Consider the following 16539-nt stretch of genomic DNA (forward strand, 5'->3'; position numbering starts at 1 on the left):
GTGTGTTTTTTGCAGTTAATCCGTTAAGGCTAACTTAGAGAGCGAAAACAAAAAATATGCACGATCATAGTTAACATTAGGTCGGTGTTTTTATCCGTCTGTCTGTCCAGCCGACTTTTGTTGTTGGTGGGTATTGCTGTTTATGTGGAACTCAATTTCCAATCATTTCGCATAAATCACAATGGCCTGGCCTAGCCAGACCTGGCAAACAAGGAATAACGTGACTGGGCCGTATTTGCAACATGTCTCTGAAATACTCACGTGGCAGCCGAATAGGCGGTTTTAATTAAATCGAAATATTTCGATATTTTCTTATCAAGATTTTGCATTACATTTCGTAAATATCGAATCGACACGCCGGGTAATTGATGCATGGGAAGAAAGATTTGAATGAAAAATCCACAATGAAAACAAACTCCAAAAACCGCAAGTCACCACATGGCCAATTGAGAGAGAGGATTAGTTCTTGGGTTTTCGATATCATTTTAAAAATGAAAAAAAAAACTAAAATTTAATGGAGTTCTCACATTAAGTGGCAGCTGACACTTTGTAGTTAGTGGGAGTTTAAGGTTACAAGTGTGTTCGATTCTGGTGTTTGCAGGTCTCTTATAGATGGAGAAATAATCTTTAAAAATCTACGCAACTGATGAGATTGAAAAAGTATTTTTTAAAAATCTTCTTTCAAAAAAAATCTTAAAACACACATTTTTTTTAAATCAACGCTTCTGGTGGCCCTTGAAAAAATATTCTTTAATAAATCAACGATCCTTTTGAACTCTTAAAAATATTCTTTAATAAATCCACGACTCAGTTGGCCCTTGAAAAATATTCTTTAATAAATCAAAGCCTCTTTTAGACCCTTGAAATAATGTTCTTTGATAAATTCACGCCTTTTGATGACTCTGGAAAAAGTATTCTTTAAAAAATTCACGCCTGAGATGACCCTTGAAAAAATAGTCTTTAATAATTGCACACCTGATATGACCCTTGAGATAATATTATTTGATAAATCCAGAATATTTGTAATCGACTGGTCACTTTTTTGTATCGATGAAGTTAAACCTCAATTCTCACAGATCTTTTCTGAAGAACAAATAAATATCAGACCAATCACAGTTTGCTATATGAGAAATATTTCCAAATAATACAATAATCGAAATAATAATAATATTTTGTAGGTAGAGGTACCCGGAATTTCCATGAAACAGTGCAGACGTTTACGACCAATCCTCTGGCGTATCATAGTAGGGTCGTTATTTGACAGGCCACTTCATATATCAACCAAGCATAGGGAGACAATTTCAAACATCTGTTCTCTCAAGTATTTTCTATAGAACAAATCAAACCACCGCTCTCGTGACTTCTACACAACGAAAACCACCAAAAGGTCTATGATAAATTTAAGACCAACTCCAGGTCTATTATAATACAATAATCGAAATAATAATATTTTGCATTACTTTTTAAGGTATGCCGTCTCAATTCTTCGACACTTAGAAAACTGCCTACAGGTATACTATAACTTTAGCCCAACCACAAATCTACTATAATACAATAATCGTAATAATAACATTTTGTATTTCTTAAGAGGTTATGTCGTCGATTCACTTCAGATTTCACGTAAGAGTTCTCATGGTGCAAAGTCCAAGATAGATTCTACCATAAATCCAGGCATTACTGGCGGATTACTTCCTGTAAATTGCGCAGATTCCAACAAATTTGTATTGATTTTTTTTTATTTTGAAAAGTAAAGATAATTTGTTCAGTTGTAAAGAAAATGCCTTCCTGCCACCCATTCATGCACATAGTTGAGGACAGAAAAATAAATATTCAATTGGCCAGACAAACAAAGACAACAATTCCGTAATGAATTATTATATTTTTTTCTGTCTCAAGATTCTAAATCTTCGTAGAATTCACCACAAAGATGGGGGCAGATATTGTTGCAGCCATAAATTATATTGTTGAGGTGCCATTTAATTTGCTCATGCCTTGTAGAAGATGCAATGATATTGTGGCAAGGCCAAGGCAATTATTTCTTCATGTATCGGTGGTCAAACTATCCGGCATGCTGTGATGCTCAATATCTATGACCCAGTAAATGTAACGACTACACAAAACGTACACAACAACGTTTTTTTGCCAGACTCCGTTCGATGCGGATTGTATTCGCTTACCACAAACTATAAACTCTTTATGGAATATCATTTGTTAAGCGGCAGTTATGGTTCTTAGGATCTTATCATGATCCAGAGACATGAGCCCTCATTTCTTCTCTCGGTGTCTTTGGTCAGTCTATTTGTAAAATATGTTCCGTTTGTTTTATCTCATCTCCAGCGAACATTTATCATCTTTCTGTTGACCACATTGTTTGTTAACGGCCCGTCACGGCTCCTCCCTTCTCAGTGGCAGTGGAACATATTTTATACCATATCAGGATATAATCAAAGATGCTGCATGTTCTTGGCTATCTTCAGACTAAACAGGATGAAACTGTTTTTGGAGGAACTCAATAGGAAATCTTTGGAGTTTGGTCACTAAATCATTTTGTATCTGGATAAGGAAAAATACCAACAAAAAAAGTAAACAAATAAAAATTGTCGGGAAAAAAATATATAAAATATTTGCGGTCCTATACATGCCTTTCTATTATCTTTGGACATTTAATAAATAATCGCCGGAGCATGCGTTCGTTCCTCTACCAGGGACATACTGTGGCAGGCACGCATGACAAGTCATTCAGCCTGACAAGAATTTCTACCATTGCTGATACCCGGGACCTCACATTATGAAAATCGTGCACCACATGCCAACAATTAACCTATCCATCACGGTATGCACACGCTGTTCATTCGTTCGTTGGCTACATCGTTTGTTGGAGTGCCGTGTCCAATATCCATGACTTTGAGAGTTCTATGAGAAATGCTAAAAAAATAGAAGGGAGGAGGAGTAGGGTGGTGGTCAAAGGGAAATCTGGCCATTAGGCTTCTGTTTGTTAAAACCATTAAGAGTAAAGCAAAACCTAACGAAAATAAATCAGAATGCAGTTATAAAAAAGGAGGAAGGGGCACAGTGGTGCAAAATGCTATTTTTATATTTCGTGAATAAAAACTTATAAAATGAGAGACTTCACAGAGACAACCTTTCACTGAGAGAGACTGAGAGATTTATGCAGTTCAAAAAGTTAATCTAAGAATCTAAACTTTAATAAAATGTTATTATTTCGGTTATTGTATTATTTGAAAATATTTTTACAACCTCAAAAGCTTTGCAAAAAATGCAAATGTGGCTACCTATTGATCGAATCATTATAACAGCCGTAGATCTATTCAAGGCATTTGATATAGTCGATCATTCCATGCTGATTCCTGACATAATAAGTTCAATCCCTTAGAATTATGTCCGGTCTAAAAACTGTGAATGGTGTGACGGCGTTCGTGAATTCTTTAATCGACATTAAAATAAGATGTAATTCCAAAGTGAAGTGAAGTCAATTTATGAGCCTCAAGTTTTATACAAATTTTATTATTTCAGTTATTGTATTTTTGAAAATATTTTGAAAAGAATTAATACAACATAAATGAAATGCTTTAAGGTTATATTAATAGAAAATATGTTTTCATTCTCTTGTGAAAAATAACAGGCCGATATCAATCCAACCTTGAAGTTAAAAATCACAAAAAAATCTTTTTAGGATCTTCTTAAAAATATTTCACACACAATCTGGTTCTATGAACGTGGTATACATAATTTGTCTAAGTTACAACTTCTCTTAAATCTCAAAGTTCACTAAAAATTCTTTCTGTATCACCCCAACTCTCAACTTCTTCGACATTTCTCTATAGAGAACTCTTAGCCCCATCTATAATGGTTTTTATTCATTTATATTTTTAAATTGAGCTTAATATTCGAATTTGAAATGTAAAACATATATTCCAAGTGTTGGGGCACTAAGCATAGCAGTTTAACAGCTTTGTGACTTAGAAATATCATAAATGATCTGCTATTCTGTAACTAATTTACGATAATTATCTATAACTGCCAAAATTCCATTTGCTTGTAATTTTCGTTAATTAGCAACAATCTTCGGTAAGTTAATTACCAACATTATGTAGTCGCCAAGACTGAAACAAGATTGAAACATTCTTGTCAATTTTGAAAGATATTTTAAATATGAGAAATTCGCCTTTAAAAATTACCGAAACCGGAACGTCGAAATTTTTTCATAATGCAGTAGTCGGTAAATGTCGAAATTACCTCCGCTAGGGAGGCTCCAATGATCTTCAGGAATTTCCTTTATGATACCCGTTCTTCACAAGGAATGGGAAGTTCTCAGAGAACTTCCGGCCGGCTGCAGCTGCAATGATCTTCAGGGATTTCCTTTCTGCTACCCGTTCTGTACAAGGAATGGGAAGTTATCTGAGACTGTGGTTGTTTAACTCTCTGAAATCCTGTCAGTTCACATAGCTATGGTGTAGAAAAGTGCGGATGACAAAAATTTTTTTTCGAAGAAAATTTTGCAGTATAAAGAGTATATAATTAAAAAATCTATGAACCAAATGTTAGAATTTTTAATAGAGAAACTAATTAAATTAACGACAACCAACGACACATTTTGAGTCATTTAAATTATTAATTTTAATATTTTTTGAGAAGGACAAACATTTTCCGACTTAATGTTTTTCTTGTTTTAAATCACACATCTTTTCCAACCACTGTCCTCCAAGAACACATATTACCAATAACACAACCCATGACCAAAACAACAACAACCATAGCTCTCATCATATGGAACACTTAGAAATATTGTGTGGTGCATGACCATATTTCAGTTGAATTGAATTTTTGCTTGTCAAATACCACTACAACAACAATATAGAACTCCACTCGTTCGTATGTTCGTCCTATTATTCACTTTTTGTCTTTTGGAAAAAGATCACCTGAATCTTGAACCGCCACAAAGCCAGACAGGCAGCCATTCAGTCTAAGCAGAAACCTATTTGCAGCAGTCGAATACCGTTGCATGTAAAATATATGGTGGTGGCGGGTGAGTGTGAGTACCCACCGCTTTGGCTTGATTGTGAGTGACTGCCTTTAACAAACTGACAAATTGCCCGGGTCCATTAAGACAACAAAAATGTGTGTGTGTGCGGCAGGCAGGCAGCTCGCCACATCTCCGCTTCCAGTAAGAGCTGCAGCCAGCCTGCCAGCCATGCGAGTAAGACAAAAATTCCAGCTACTGTCAGGAACGTTTACATTTGACAAACAACAATTGCTGTTGCAATTTTGTAGTTGCTGTAACTGAGGAACAACAGCTGCTGCTGTTGGAATCAATTTTCTGCAAAACTTCTTAACGTTATGTTATTGTTATTACATCGTCAGGTTGGTGTTGTTGTTGGGATTTTTCTCAAAAAATCATGTAAACGCGGGTTTGTGGGTATATCTGGCACTCCGTAACTGAAACACACCGCCGACAACAAATTGCCATGTCGTTACTTTTTTTGATGGTGTTGCGTTGTTGTTCGGGGGAGTTACATGTTCTGGGTGTATTCACATGGCAAAGCATAGAAAAAAACCTCCAACAAATGGTTAATGGATTCGAATCACGAAATTGTTTTAACAAATGTTTTGTTTGTCCAATTTGAAAGCCCCCCAAAAAAATTATTATGTCCATATAACACACCAGTGGCCACAGCCATCAACAACATTTTCAGGAGCAGCAAACTGCATATGGCTATCCAAAAAAGTGCATGTATTTTTTTGTAATGCTAACAAGACGATCGCTCAATCTCCATCTGAGAAAATTGCATCATTTGCTGCAATGAAAGATGAAATTGGTTATTATGGTGATGGTCTGTTAAGGAAATTGGAAATTGTTAACTTTATTACCCACATTACCGGTTAGGCGCCATATTTCTGTAATTAAGTTATTAAAATTTTGGGTAAACATTTTTCAAAAGGTAATCAGGTTGAATATTTAAGTTATTTTGAATATTTTGCACTGATATTCAGGAAACAGTTTATCCCCTTAAGAAATCTTTGATGTGAATTTGCCATGATGTGAGAGGTGACAGATAACCATCTAACAGGCCAATATTCTACACATTATCTCTAAGAATGATTCTTAGAGGAATCGGAAATATCGAATAAACTACCTGGATAGCACTGTAAGTGTCTAATTGATTGAACGAATTCCTACGTCGCGTGTAAAGGTGGCTCTAGTTAACCACCTCTAAACACGACAGGGAAAATAATGTCAGGACTCTCTAATCAAAAACATCGGTTCCAATGTTGCACCACTTCAGATGCTTCAACCATTTATTCTGCGTATGCTCCGCGACTAATCGGCTGACCTCTAATGAGTTTCCTGACCCTGGGATTTGCGCGTTAGATCCACAGAGCTCTGCTAGGGAACTAGGTATCAGGCCGGCTGCAATGATCTTTACGGATTTCCTTTCCTGCTACCGTTCTTCACAAGGAATGAGAAGTTCTTTCTATGATTGATGAACTCTCTTAAACTCCTTGTACATTAAAACTTTTTATCGGGTTAACCCACTTTATGAAGATTTATTTGACGTATATGCAAAGGAATTGACAATTGAAACCCACTGGCTTAACGAAATCCGGTTAAATGTAAACGTACTATTAAATCCTGTTAGTTTGCATTACTACGGCGTAGGAGAGTGCGGATGACAACAGGCGTTCTTTTGATAGATATGTCTAATCCAAGTGAAATTACGGACTGCCAGTTAACGTAATGGTTATATCTCGCTAACTGTGACGCTCTGTTTCGTCATCTCATAGAATAAAAACATTTCCTGGTATATATTTGCATTATATCCATTTTTAATTTCGGTCGAAAAATGTCATCCAGTTATCCCTTTGAATCATCTTATATATAAATTCCATTTATTTTATATATACCACCACCTTAAGGAGTGGACGGGGAAAGAATGCAGCTCGTTTACTAGATAAGGAGAAAATCTAGTAAGCGAGCTGCATTCTTTCCCCGTTTAGAATCCACCAAATTCTACTCTATTTCTTAAAAATATCAAAACCTTTTTATTTCAGTTACAATTACTTATACAGTTTTAAAGCCACTGTCTTTATTGGGTGTGCTATCATATGTACATGAATGCATCGAGTACAAGAGGAAGAAGAAGAACGAATGTAAACAAAAAACTACGTTTAGTGAAAATTATTAAAGTGTTTACAATTTATTTAATAATACTGCCGATTTTTCAAGCAAAATGGGTAAAAGACAGCATCAGAAAGATAAAATGTAAGTGTAAACAAGATTAGAGAAATTAATAGAGAATTTTTAACAAAGCCATGAAAACCAATAGACGGGAAGCATCTGATTAAAGCCCATGATTAAGTTGGGTAGACGTTTTGATAATGATTCCAGAGATTTGATGTTCCAAATTTCAAGAAATAACCAAGTTTTATATTAAATATCCCATATATTATCAATCAAACATATTTGAAAGATTCCACAGATAGCCTTCCTGGCAAGGAATTGTTTTCTAAAATTTCAACTTCGATTTATAGAACTTTTAGACCCTACATCCCTGCAAGTAAGGATTTTCCAAATATAAAGCGCCGATGCCTTTGACTGCTCCACAGATTTCATGTACGGTATAAATTCCTGGCTGTATTGAAAATTCTTCATTGACATCAGTATTTTATTTAGATTTTCTAAATTAAACTCTTATATTTTTAAAGGTATCTCACCTACACCGAATGGTCGGAATTGTATGGTGGGAAGAAATTTGAGTCAGCTGAAAACGAACATGTGAAATTTAAACGTTTACCTTACGATTGCTGCTGCATTACCCTGGTACCCTTTGAAATACCCTATTCTGATGAAGAGGGCAATGTTTTCGAGCTACAAGCCATACACGATTTCATAAAGAAATTCAAAGTGAATCCTGTTACAGGGAAACCGCTAGATGCCAAGGCATTAGTAAAACTAAATTTCCATAAAAATTCTGAAGATGAATATCACTGCCCCGCTTTGTTTAAACCTTTCACGAAAAATTCCCACATAGTGGCCTTGAAAACCACAGGGAATGTTTATTCGTGGGAAGCCATCGAGCAGTTAAACATAAAAGCCAAAAGTTGGAAAGATTTAATTGATGATACCCCGTTTCAACGCAAAGATATTATAACCATACAGGATCCACAGCATTTAGAGAAATTTGATATTTCACGATTCTATTATATTAAAAAGAATTTAAGAGTTCTAACGGAGGAAGAAGAATTGGAGCGGAATGATCCGACGAAGAAAATTAAGACCATGAATTTGGAGACTCGCGAAACTTTGGAACAGCTGGAAAGAGATTATAAGGAAAAAGAGGTACATGCCACCACCTCAAAACAGACAGCAGATAAATTTAATGCCGCCCATTATTCAACGGGTGCTGTGGCGGCCAGTTTTACTTCCACTGCCATGTCAGTGGAGGTGAATCATGAAGCTGCCATAATTGATGAAGATATGGTGTTGTACGATCGTGTCAAAAAGAAGGGATACGTTCGTTTAAGTACCAATATGGGCCCGTTGAATTTGGAATTGTATTGTGATCAGGTGCCAAAAACATGTCACAATTTTATACGCCACTGTGCGGATGGGTATTATAATGGCACATTGTTTCATCGTTCTATAAGAAATTTTATGGTTCAGGGCGGAGATCCAACGGGCAAGGGTACAGGGGGTACTTCGATTTGGGGCAAAAAATTTGATGATGAATTTAAGCCGAACTTAACGCATTCTGGAAGGGGTATGCTTTCCATGGCAAATTCGGGACCTAATACAAATGGTTCACAATTGTAAGTTATAGCAGAAAAAGAAAAACTATTTCAATTTCTAAAAACTAAATTTTTTCATAGCTTTATAACCTATCGCTCCTGCAAACATTTGGATGGCAAACACACGGTGTTTGGCAAAGTGGTCGGTGGCTTGGAAACATTACAAAAAATGGAACAAATCGAAGTGGATAACAAAGATCGTCCCATTGAGGATATCATCATAGAGTCCGTACAAGTTTATGTTGACCCATACAAAGAAGCTGAAGAACAATTGGCCGAAGAAAGAGCCCAAGAAGTTGAAAAACAACAACAAGAGAAACAGCAAGAACAGACAAAGAAACGTATGAAAGAACCTTTGAAGGTATATCGTGAGGGTGTGGGTAAATATTTGAACATACAAGCAACCAAGCAGGCTCAGAAAGAAGAAACCCCCACACCGATCTTGTTTGGTGGTGCGGTCGTGAGAAAGAAAGCATCAGGAAAGTCCGGCTTTGGAGACTTCTCATCTTGGTAAAGGTAATTTTTAATAAAAATGCATATTTCTTTGTAGAAAATTATTTGTAGTTTTTATTTTTAAATCTAAGAATTATCTGTTGTTTTATCCCTTGCCGTTTCCTGTTGCTCACGTTCCTTCCATTTTTGTTTCATTTCTTGTAATTTGTTTTGTCTACGTTTTCGCTCGGCTGACTTTTTACTCTCGATGGCCTTTAGCTGGGCTTGTATGGAAAATTCCCCATTCAAATGGGCATCTAATTTCTCCAATAAGATTTTACGTGCCTCTTGGCGATTTTTATGGGCTGAACGATGAATGTGGCACTTGACCACAATGTTGGTTGGTATGTGTCTTAGTAATACACAATTAGATGTTTTGTTAACTGCTTGACCACCAGGTCCACTGCCACGAGTAAATGTCTCCTCTAACTCCTCCTCAATTAGTTTGGGATAACGTGAGTAGTCCAGCTGTTGGTGATGTTTGAAACGCAGGGAAGTAATAGCATATTGTGGGGTTGTTGGTTTCATCAAGGCAACAGGTGTTTGTCTTAAAGCATTTACAACGTTTCCTTCGGTGACTAACAGCTTCCCCAATAACCCCAAAGATCTGCAATAATTTTGTAACATGGTGCTCCTTATAGTATGCGTCCCTTACGCAGCAACGTTTCTCCTCTCTGTGGATGTTTTGAAAACATATTAGGTATTGGTTATTATTTTTTTTTGTGTGAGCTGGACCTACCTTAAAATTGAATTCTATTTTATGCTGCTCCGTTTCTTTGCAATTCTCACGAAACTCACGTCTCACCCGGCCCAAAAAATACGACTTGTCGGTTAATTGCAATTGATTGCCGTAACGTATTAAATGTTTGTACAAACGCAAAACTTGTTGTCGCGATGGTGGTAACATTTCACAAAATTTTTAATTCAATATTTTTTGTGGGAATATATTTTTTCAATAGTTTTCTGTGGGGTGCAATTGTTGAGCGGTTACGTCGTATTCTGTCGCCGCATTGTTTTCAATAAAACATCTGTTTTTTGTTGTTGTGCTATTGTGCGTTTGTGTAAACACATGATTTGCCGCTTGAACAGATGTTGTTAACAGCAGGGTTGTCGTTTTTTGGATGACGCAATGCTTTTCAAACTGTAAATGAGTTTAGTTAACGTTGGGGATTATTGTTTTTCAATTTAAAAAATTATAAAAAAAATATTAAAAAAACGACAAAAAAAGATATTTGCGATATATGTATGTATATGTATATATTAATAGACAGTAATCAGGTTTTTTCTATTTTTCCGCTCTAAATTATGATTAATATAATAAATTAAATTTTATTTGTTTCATACAATCTTAAACAATGTTTAATAGCTTTTTAGCCTTTAAAGTGATTGTATCAAATCCTGTCAAGTATTGTATATACAGTTTTTAACTATGTATATATATATATATATATATATATAAATAAAATTAATTCTGTTTTGTCATTGCCGGGGTTTTCAAAGCCACATGAAATCTGTATTCATGAGAGTCGATCGAACAATTAAATAATTGAAAAGATTGATGATATTCCATTTCAACGAAAGTATGTGTGTTAAAATAGTAAAGGATCCTCGCGCTTTAAGAAAAAAAATTTTGAAAGCATTTAAGAGTTTTAACATAGGAGTAAAAGATGAGGAGGATTGGAAAAAAATCAAATTGGTTAAAATATTTCTAGAAAATGATTTTTTTTTGTTTTTACAGAATTGATTTCAGTCTATTTTAATAAATTATTCTTTATATATTTATAGGTGATATCTGAATCAGGTATGTACATATATAACCTTTAACTTTTTCTTATATATTGTTAATTTTATTACTATGATACAATTATTTAATGAAGATTTTCTGTATTAAGATCTATATAAAATACCTTTGTTAGATTCAGGTCGATACTACCTCTTTAAATAGTTTTATCAACACAGTCAAACCCAATGGAACATTAAAACCTTCATTTAAAAAATATTGTCACAGCCCTAACAGGCGAAAATGTTTAAATAATGTTTTTAAGATTATCTATTAGTGTCGATTAAAAAAATATTGCCTTAATGAGTGTTTCATTTTTTAAGGTTAGATTTTGTAAACCCCTACATAGACGTATATTTTAATGAAAGTTTTTTTAGTTATCTTCATGTGTATTGAAATTATATATGTACATTTTTAAAGGAATTCATAAGCGTAAAAAAAACAATTTGCCAAGTTGTTATTTAAAACAACATGTTTTATTAAAACAAATATTTTAAAATAGATTCTTTTTCCAAAAAACTAGATTTTTAAGTACTTTCATAGACGTAGAATAAAAATGGTTTAAGAGAGTTAAACAATTAAATAAAAATAATCCGTTTTTAGGGCCCAGGCATATTAATTTTAAAACAAATTTTTAGGACCATTATAAGCTTGGGTACTTACATTCCTATAAAATTAAAAAAAATATTTTTTTTAAGGAACTTCATAGGTGAAGATTTAAAGAACTTACTTTTAGGGACCTTTATAGACCTAGATTTAAACATTTTTAGAGAGATACATTTTGAATAAAATATATTTTTTGCGTCTGTATATGCTTAGATTTTAAAATTTAATATTTTAAAAGACCCAAGAAGGACTTTAAAAAATATATTAGATTTAAGAAAATAGATAGAATAGAATAGATAGATAGAATTCTTTCAAAACTGATTTTTGAAATCCATCTAATATAAGCGTAAAGTTTCTTGTTTCTTAATAAACATCACAAATACAATTGAAAAGTGTAACACTAAATATTTTCTATAGAAAAAAATTGTGTCCCCGGTGATCTGGGATTTTATAAAGGAATGTCTATTATTTTTCTATAGAAACAAGTGTCCTCGGTGTCCAGAGATTATACTCTTTGTAGTAGGTATATGGGTGAAAAATGTTTTCCTATCTCAGAAGTAATGAAATATTTTCTACCAAAAGAGGAAGATGATTCAATAGAATGTTTTCCGTTTTTTAAACTAAAAGCAGTTTTGCAGTATTTTTTCAGAAGCTCGCCACACATAAAAATGTGTATATATATATTTATATTGAAACCCTTTAGTAATTCTCATCAGCTTTAAAAAAATACGCTTCTCAAAATTATTCTCACATTTACATAATTTCCATATTTCATAAACATCCTACAAAATTTCAATTATATTTTCCATGTGAAAATTTTCCAAAAATATTATGTGAAAGGAATTGAAAAAATGGAAATCCAATAGCTAGTCAAATGTCAGTTTGCCTAACTATATATGATGGCCAAATGAAAAAATAACAAAAACTTGGTTAAATCGCCATCTGTGCGAAAAATGACATCCAATTTATTAGGTGCGCTTTGGTTTGGTGGTTGGCGGTGGTGGTGATGGTTGGAGGTGTTTGCCGCACCACCATTCTCTATAATACTCTAAGCGAAAAACCAAAATGGAGTCGAAACACTAAATATGTGAATACTTACAATGAATGACATGATGAAAAATCCAACAAAAACCCACAACAACACCAACAACAAAATCTTGTAAATCTATAGAAATCAACGAAAAAAAAAACAAACAAAATTCAAAAACTAACGACATTCACCATGTTGTAAAAATTGCATTGCATATTAGACCAAACAACAACAGCAACAACTACAACAACACTAATGACAAGTGCCGCACTGATGCCGCTTGAGTGAGTGCGTAATACTGAAACTAAAACATTGCAAATTTTTTAAAAAGTTGATTTTTCAGCTTTAGCCAATCCGCTTTGAAGAGCTTAACGACAACGACAACAAAATAAAACAAAAACACCACCAACAACAACAGCAACAAAACATTAGAAAATACTAAAACAAACAACACCACCAAATACAACAACAGCATCACTGAAAAAATCACCTTAAATTACATTTGTTTCGATTTCCATTTGATTCATTTGGTGGTGGTAGTGTTGGTGCTGCTGCTGGACGCATACGACGACCCCAAACAGGTGTTGCAGGTCTATAGGCCACTCGTTGCCACTCAACGCAACAAGCGTTAGACATGGTTTAAACCGTTCACAATGTGCGTTGTTGCTGTTGTTTTTTTCATTCGATTTCAGCTACTTTTTTGCTGTTACGATTTGGCGGTGAACGCATTAAATGAACAACAACAGCAGCAACAACGACAACAAACAAAAAATAGCCAAACTGAAAAAAGCCGATCTAACAACCGAACACGTTAAGCACGCGTTTTGAATTCATTTACCACTCTAATGTATCATGGAAATTATCAAGTGCTAAAGCCTGATTTCGATTTAAGTTGTTGCTGTTTGGTGTTGTTGTTGTTGTTGTTGTTTTTTTCTATCTCGTCCGATGCTAGTCAATATGTTTGTTTTACACACATACCAGGGAGCCACTAGATTGAAATGTGAACACCGTTACTGTGTGTTGGGATGCACGAGGTGGACGTAAGGAAGTTTTTAGGACCTCGGACGAGAAGGAAGACATCGATGTATTGAATACTGTGAAGAGAAGGTCTTCTATATACATATAAGAGCTATCTACATAGGTGTAGATTTTGAAAAGAAAACATTTTTAATGCGTAATTGATAGATTTTTGTACAAATATAGTTTAAGGTCCTTGATAGGGGTAGATTTTTTTAAATAAATTTTAAGGCCCTTGATAAGCGTTGACTTAAAAAAAAATGTTTTTAGGACCTTGAAAGGTGGTTGATAGGTGTCGACTTAAAAAAAATGTCTTTAGGTCCTTAATATGCGTCGACTTTTTTAAAAATGTTTTTTAGGTCCTTGACAGATGTACATTTTTTTAAATGTTTTTTAGGTCTCTGATAGGCGTAGATTTGTTTGAAATGTTTTTTAGGTCTTGATGGGCTTCACATGTTTATGACAATATTTTAAGGTCCTTGATAGGCATATATTTATTAAAAAAATATTTTTAAGGTCCTCGATAGGCGAAGATTTATTAAAAAAAATTAAAGTCCTTCAAAGGGCGTAGATTTACTGTTAAAAATCTATAGGATGTCGTTTATTCCTACGAATATGAAGTCCTCTATTCATAGGAGATCGATAGGACATCCTATGAGGCATTCTATCTATATGGGAGCCATATGAGGACTACTATCCATAAAATACCCATTGGAGATATTCTACCCGATAGAAGATCGGTAGCATTCTTTCTATCTATAGGAAATCTATTAGGGGTACGTCCGTCCGTAGATGACCAATATATGTTCTATAAAAATATAAAATCTATTGGAGGTAATATATCAATAAGAGAGCTGAAGGAGGTCTTATGTCTAAGGTCTTTTATATATGTGGTCTCCAATATATAACAGACCTAGAGGGACACATTTTATCTATGGAATACCTCTATGCAGTAGGTGGTATTATATATATAGAAGTACGACAGGGGGTATTTTTTATAGAAGGCCGATAGTCAGTAGGACGTCTTCTATCTAAAGAGTACCTGAAATAATTTTTCTATCTCTGGGAGACCTGTAGAAGGCAATCTGTCTGTGAGAGACTTTTAAAACGTTTTTTTCTATTGGAGATATATATGAAGTCTTCTATCTTTAGGAATCCTATCGATTTAAGCTCTTATATTTACACCGATTTGAGGTCTTATATCTATAGAAGACCGATACCAAGTTGTTTTTTTCTTTGAACATCGACAGGAAGTCTTCTATTTATAGACCTCTAGGATGACTCTAATTCATAGTGAAGCGTTAAGAGGACTTCTATCTATAAAAGTTGGATAAAAAAATTTCTATCCATAGGAGAGGAATAGTTCTTTTATCCACAAAAGACCAAGAAAATCTTCTACGGATTGGAGGTATTTTATTTATTAGCGACTGTAAAGACTGGAGTTTTCCACTTATTATATGTGGTTTATTTTTTTTGTATAAATTTCCCACCACTTCCTCGTATACAAAAATCTACGCATAGCTACGCTTAGACATTGACCACATGTTAGTATGTGTGTAATATTACAATCAGTGGCATTATTATACGAATCGAACCAAAAAAAAAAATCGAACACTAACTACAACTTCGATTACTAAAACAAGTACGTGTTGGCAGCGGCAATGTAATTTAGTTTTTCAAGCAGTCTACAGACTTAGAGCGAGGGAGGAGGAGGAGCGGACCAATATGCGTTACTAATACACGCAACATATTTTGATTTAAGTTTTCGATTTTTTTTGTTTTTCGTTTGTGTGTTGTGTTTTCTGTTTCCACTTCAATATCAGTATCAATACATTTATTCCGAAATATTAAGCTCCGCGTTATGGCGAAGTTACGAAAAACAGTAGGCGGGATTTTTCCTAAGGTGAAGTGTTTAATGTATAATTTATCAATTTGTGAAAGCAACGACAATGATTTGTGGTCGGTCATGTGGTGTTTGTGGATCTAGAGAGGATAGCATGGAGAGAATAAAAAATATGAATGTTCAGATGACTTACAATGTTGGGCTTAGAAATTTGTTTGTTGCTTATATTGCAGGCAGATTTTAAAAAGTTCACATGGAAATTATTTTTTTTTCTTCTAATAAGTTTTTATCAGGCTTTCTGTAGAGGCTTCCTGCCTCTCTTTCATTGTAAAAAATGAATGAACAATATTTTTAATTATTGTTCATTTTTAATGGACGTCATTAATACAGACCGACATGCATGTCCAAGATATGATTATATCATTTATATATTTGCAGATTTTTGTTCTGCCAATTCAACAAATAGTTAATTTTCAATTCAATTCAATTTAATTTTCAATTGCACAGGTGTACAGTGGGGGTCATAATATCGATGTTTATACACTTATTATTTCTGTGTAAAAAATTACAGTTATATTTTAATTTCTTTAAAAAGTTCTTTGATGTACTATTTCCTTTTCATTGAGGTCTTATATCTAGTACCTGGCCGAAGAGGGTCATCGCTTTGAAAACTGATAAAACTCGCATCAGGCAAATACAGCAAACATATGCCCCTATCGATTCTTAAGTTACTTTCCCACATGATGAAAACATATAGGAGGTATTTTATAAATAGAATTCGGAGATGATGTCCTCTATCCATTGGAGACCGATATTGTTATGACTTATAATTATAGAACATCGAAATGAGGTCTTCTAGGATACATGAAATACCTGTAGAATACCTATACATAGCAGACTGGAAATGCCTTATAGGAGGATGTTTTCTATCTATAGAAGACCTATTGGAAGTTAATTATCTAT

The 16539-nt window shown here is 34.2% G+C and overlaps 3 protein-coding genes across 3 annotated transcripts; 1 reads left to right on the top strand and 2 right to left on the bottom strand.

The window, feature by feature from the left end:
* Window positions 1-7220: 7220 nt before the first annotated feature.
* LOC133330156 (RING-type E3 ubiquitin-protein ligase PPIL2) lies at window positions 7221-9322 on the top strand. The gene is made up of 3 exons (XM_061538629.1): window positions 7221-7282; window positions 7726-8829; window positions 8890-9322. Exons 1-3 carry the CDS (start codon window positions 7251-7253, stop codon window positions 9320-9322), a joined length of 1569 nt encoding a protein of 522 aa, XP_061394613.1. The 5' UTR covers window positions 7221-7250.
* Window positions 9323-9387: 65 nt separating this feature from the next.
* Window positions 9388-9927, bottom strand: LOC133330158 (mitochondrial translation release factor in rescue). The gene has a single exon (XM_061538630.1). It carries the CDS (start codon window positions 9925-9927, stop codon window positions 9388-9390), a length of 540 nt encoding a protein of 179 aa, XP_061394614.1.
* Window positions 9926-10261, bottom strand: LOC133330145 (mitochondrial ribosome and complex I assembly factor AltMIEF1). Its single transcript, XM_061538618.1, has 2 exons — window positions 10040-10261; window positions 9926-9974 (listed from the first exon to the last, which is right to left on the bottom strand). The coding sequence occupies exons 1-2, from the start codon at window positions 10205-10207 to the stop codon at window positions 9936-9938; spliced, it is 207 nt and encodes a 68-aa protein (XP_061394602.1). The 5' UTR covers window positions 10208-10261; the 3' UTR covers window positions 9926-9935.
* Window positions 10262-16539: the final 6278 nt, after the last annotated feature.

Source organism: Musca vetustissima, unplaced genomic scaffold, assembly GCF_032173495.1.
Source record: "Musca vetustissima isolate MV318-11 ecotype Yass unplaced genomic scaffold, APGP_CSIRO_Mvet_v1 utg16895, whole genome shotgun sequence".
In the NCBI taxonomy this organism is placed as follows: domain Eukaryota; kingdom Metazoa; phylum Arthropoda; class Insecta; order Diptera; family Muscidae; genus Musca; species Musca vetustissima.

Bases quoted from the DNA above. Each gene is read 5' to 3' on its own strand.
- LOC133330158 (XM_061538630.1), bottom strand. From the start codon at position 9,927: ATGTTACAAAATTATTGCAGATCTTTGGGGTTATTGGGGAAGCTGTTA.
- LOC133330156 (XM_061538629.1), top strand. From the start codon at position 7,251: ATGGGTAAAAGACAGCATCAGAAAGATAAAAT. The intron at 7,283-7,725 runs GTAAGTGTAAAC...ATATTTTTAAAG, and splicing joins CAGCATCAGAAAGATAAAAT to GTATCTCACCTACACCGAAT. The intron at 8,830-8,889 runs GTAAGTTATAGC...ATTTTTTCATAG, and splicing joins AATACAAATGGTTCACAATT to CTTTATAACCTATCGCTCCT.
- LOC133330145 (XM_061538618.1), bottom strand. From the start codon at position 10,207: ATGTTACCACCATCGCGACAACAAGTTTTGCGTTTGTACAAACATTTA. The intron at 9,975-10,039 runs GTAGGTCCAGCT...AAACATCCACAG, and splicing joins AAATAGAATTCAATTTTAAG to AGAGGAGAAACGTTGCTGCG.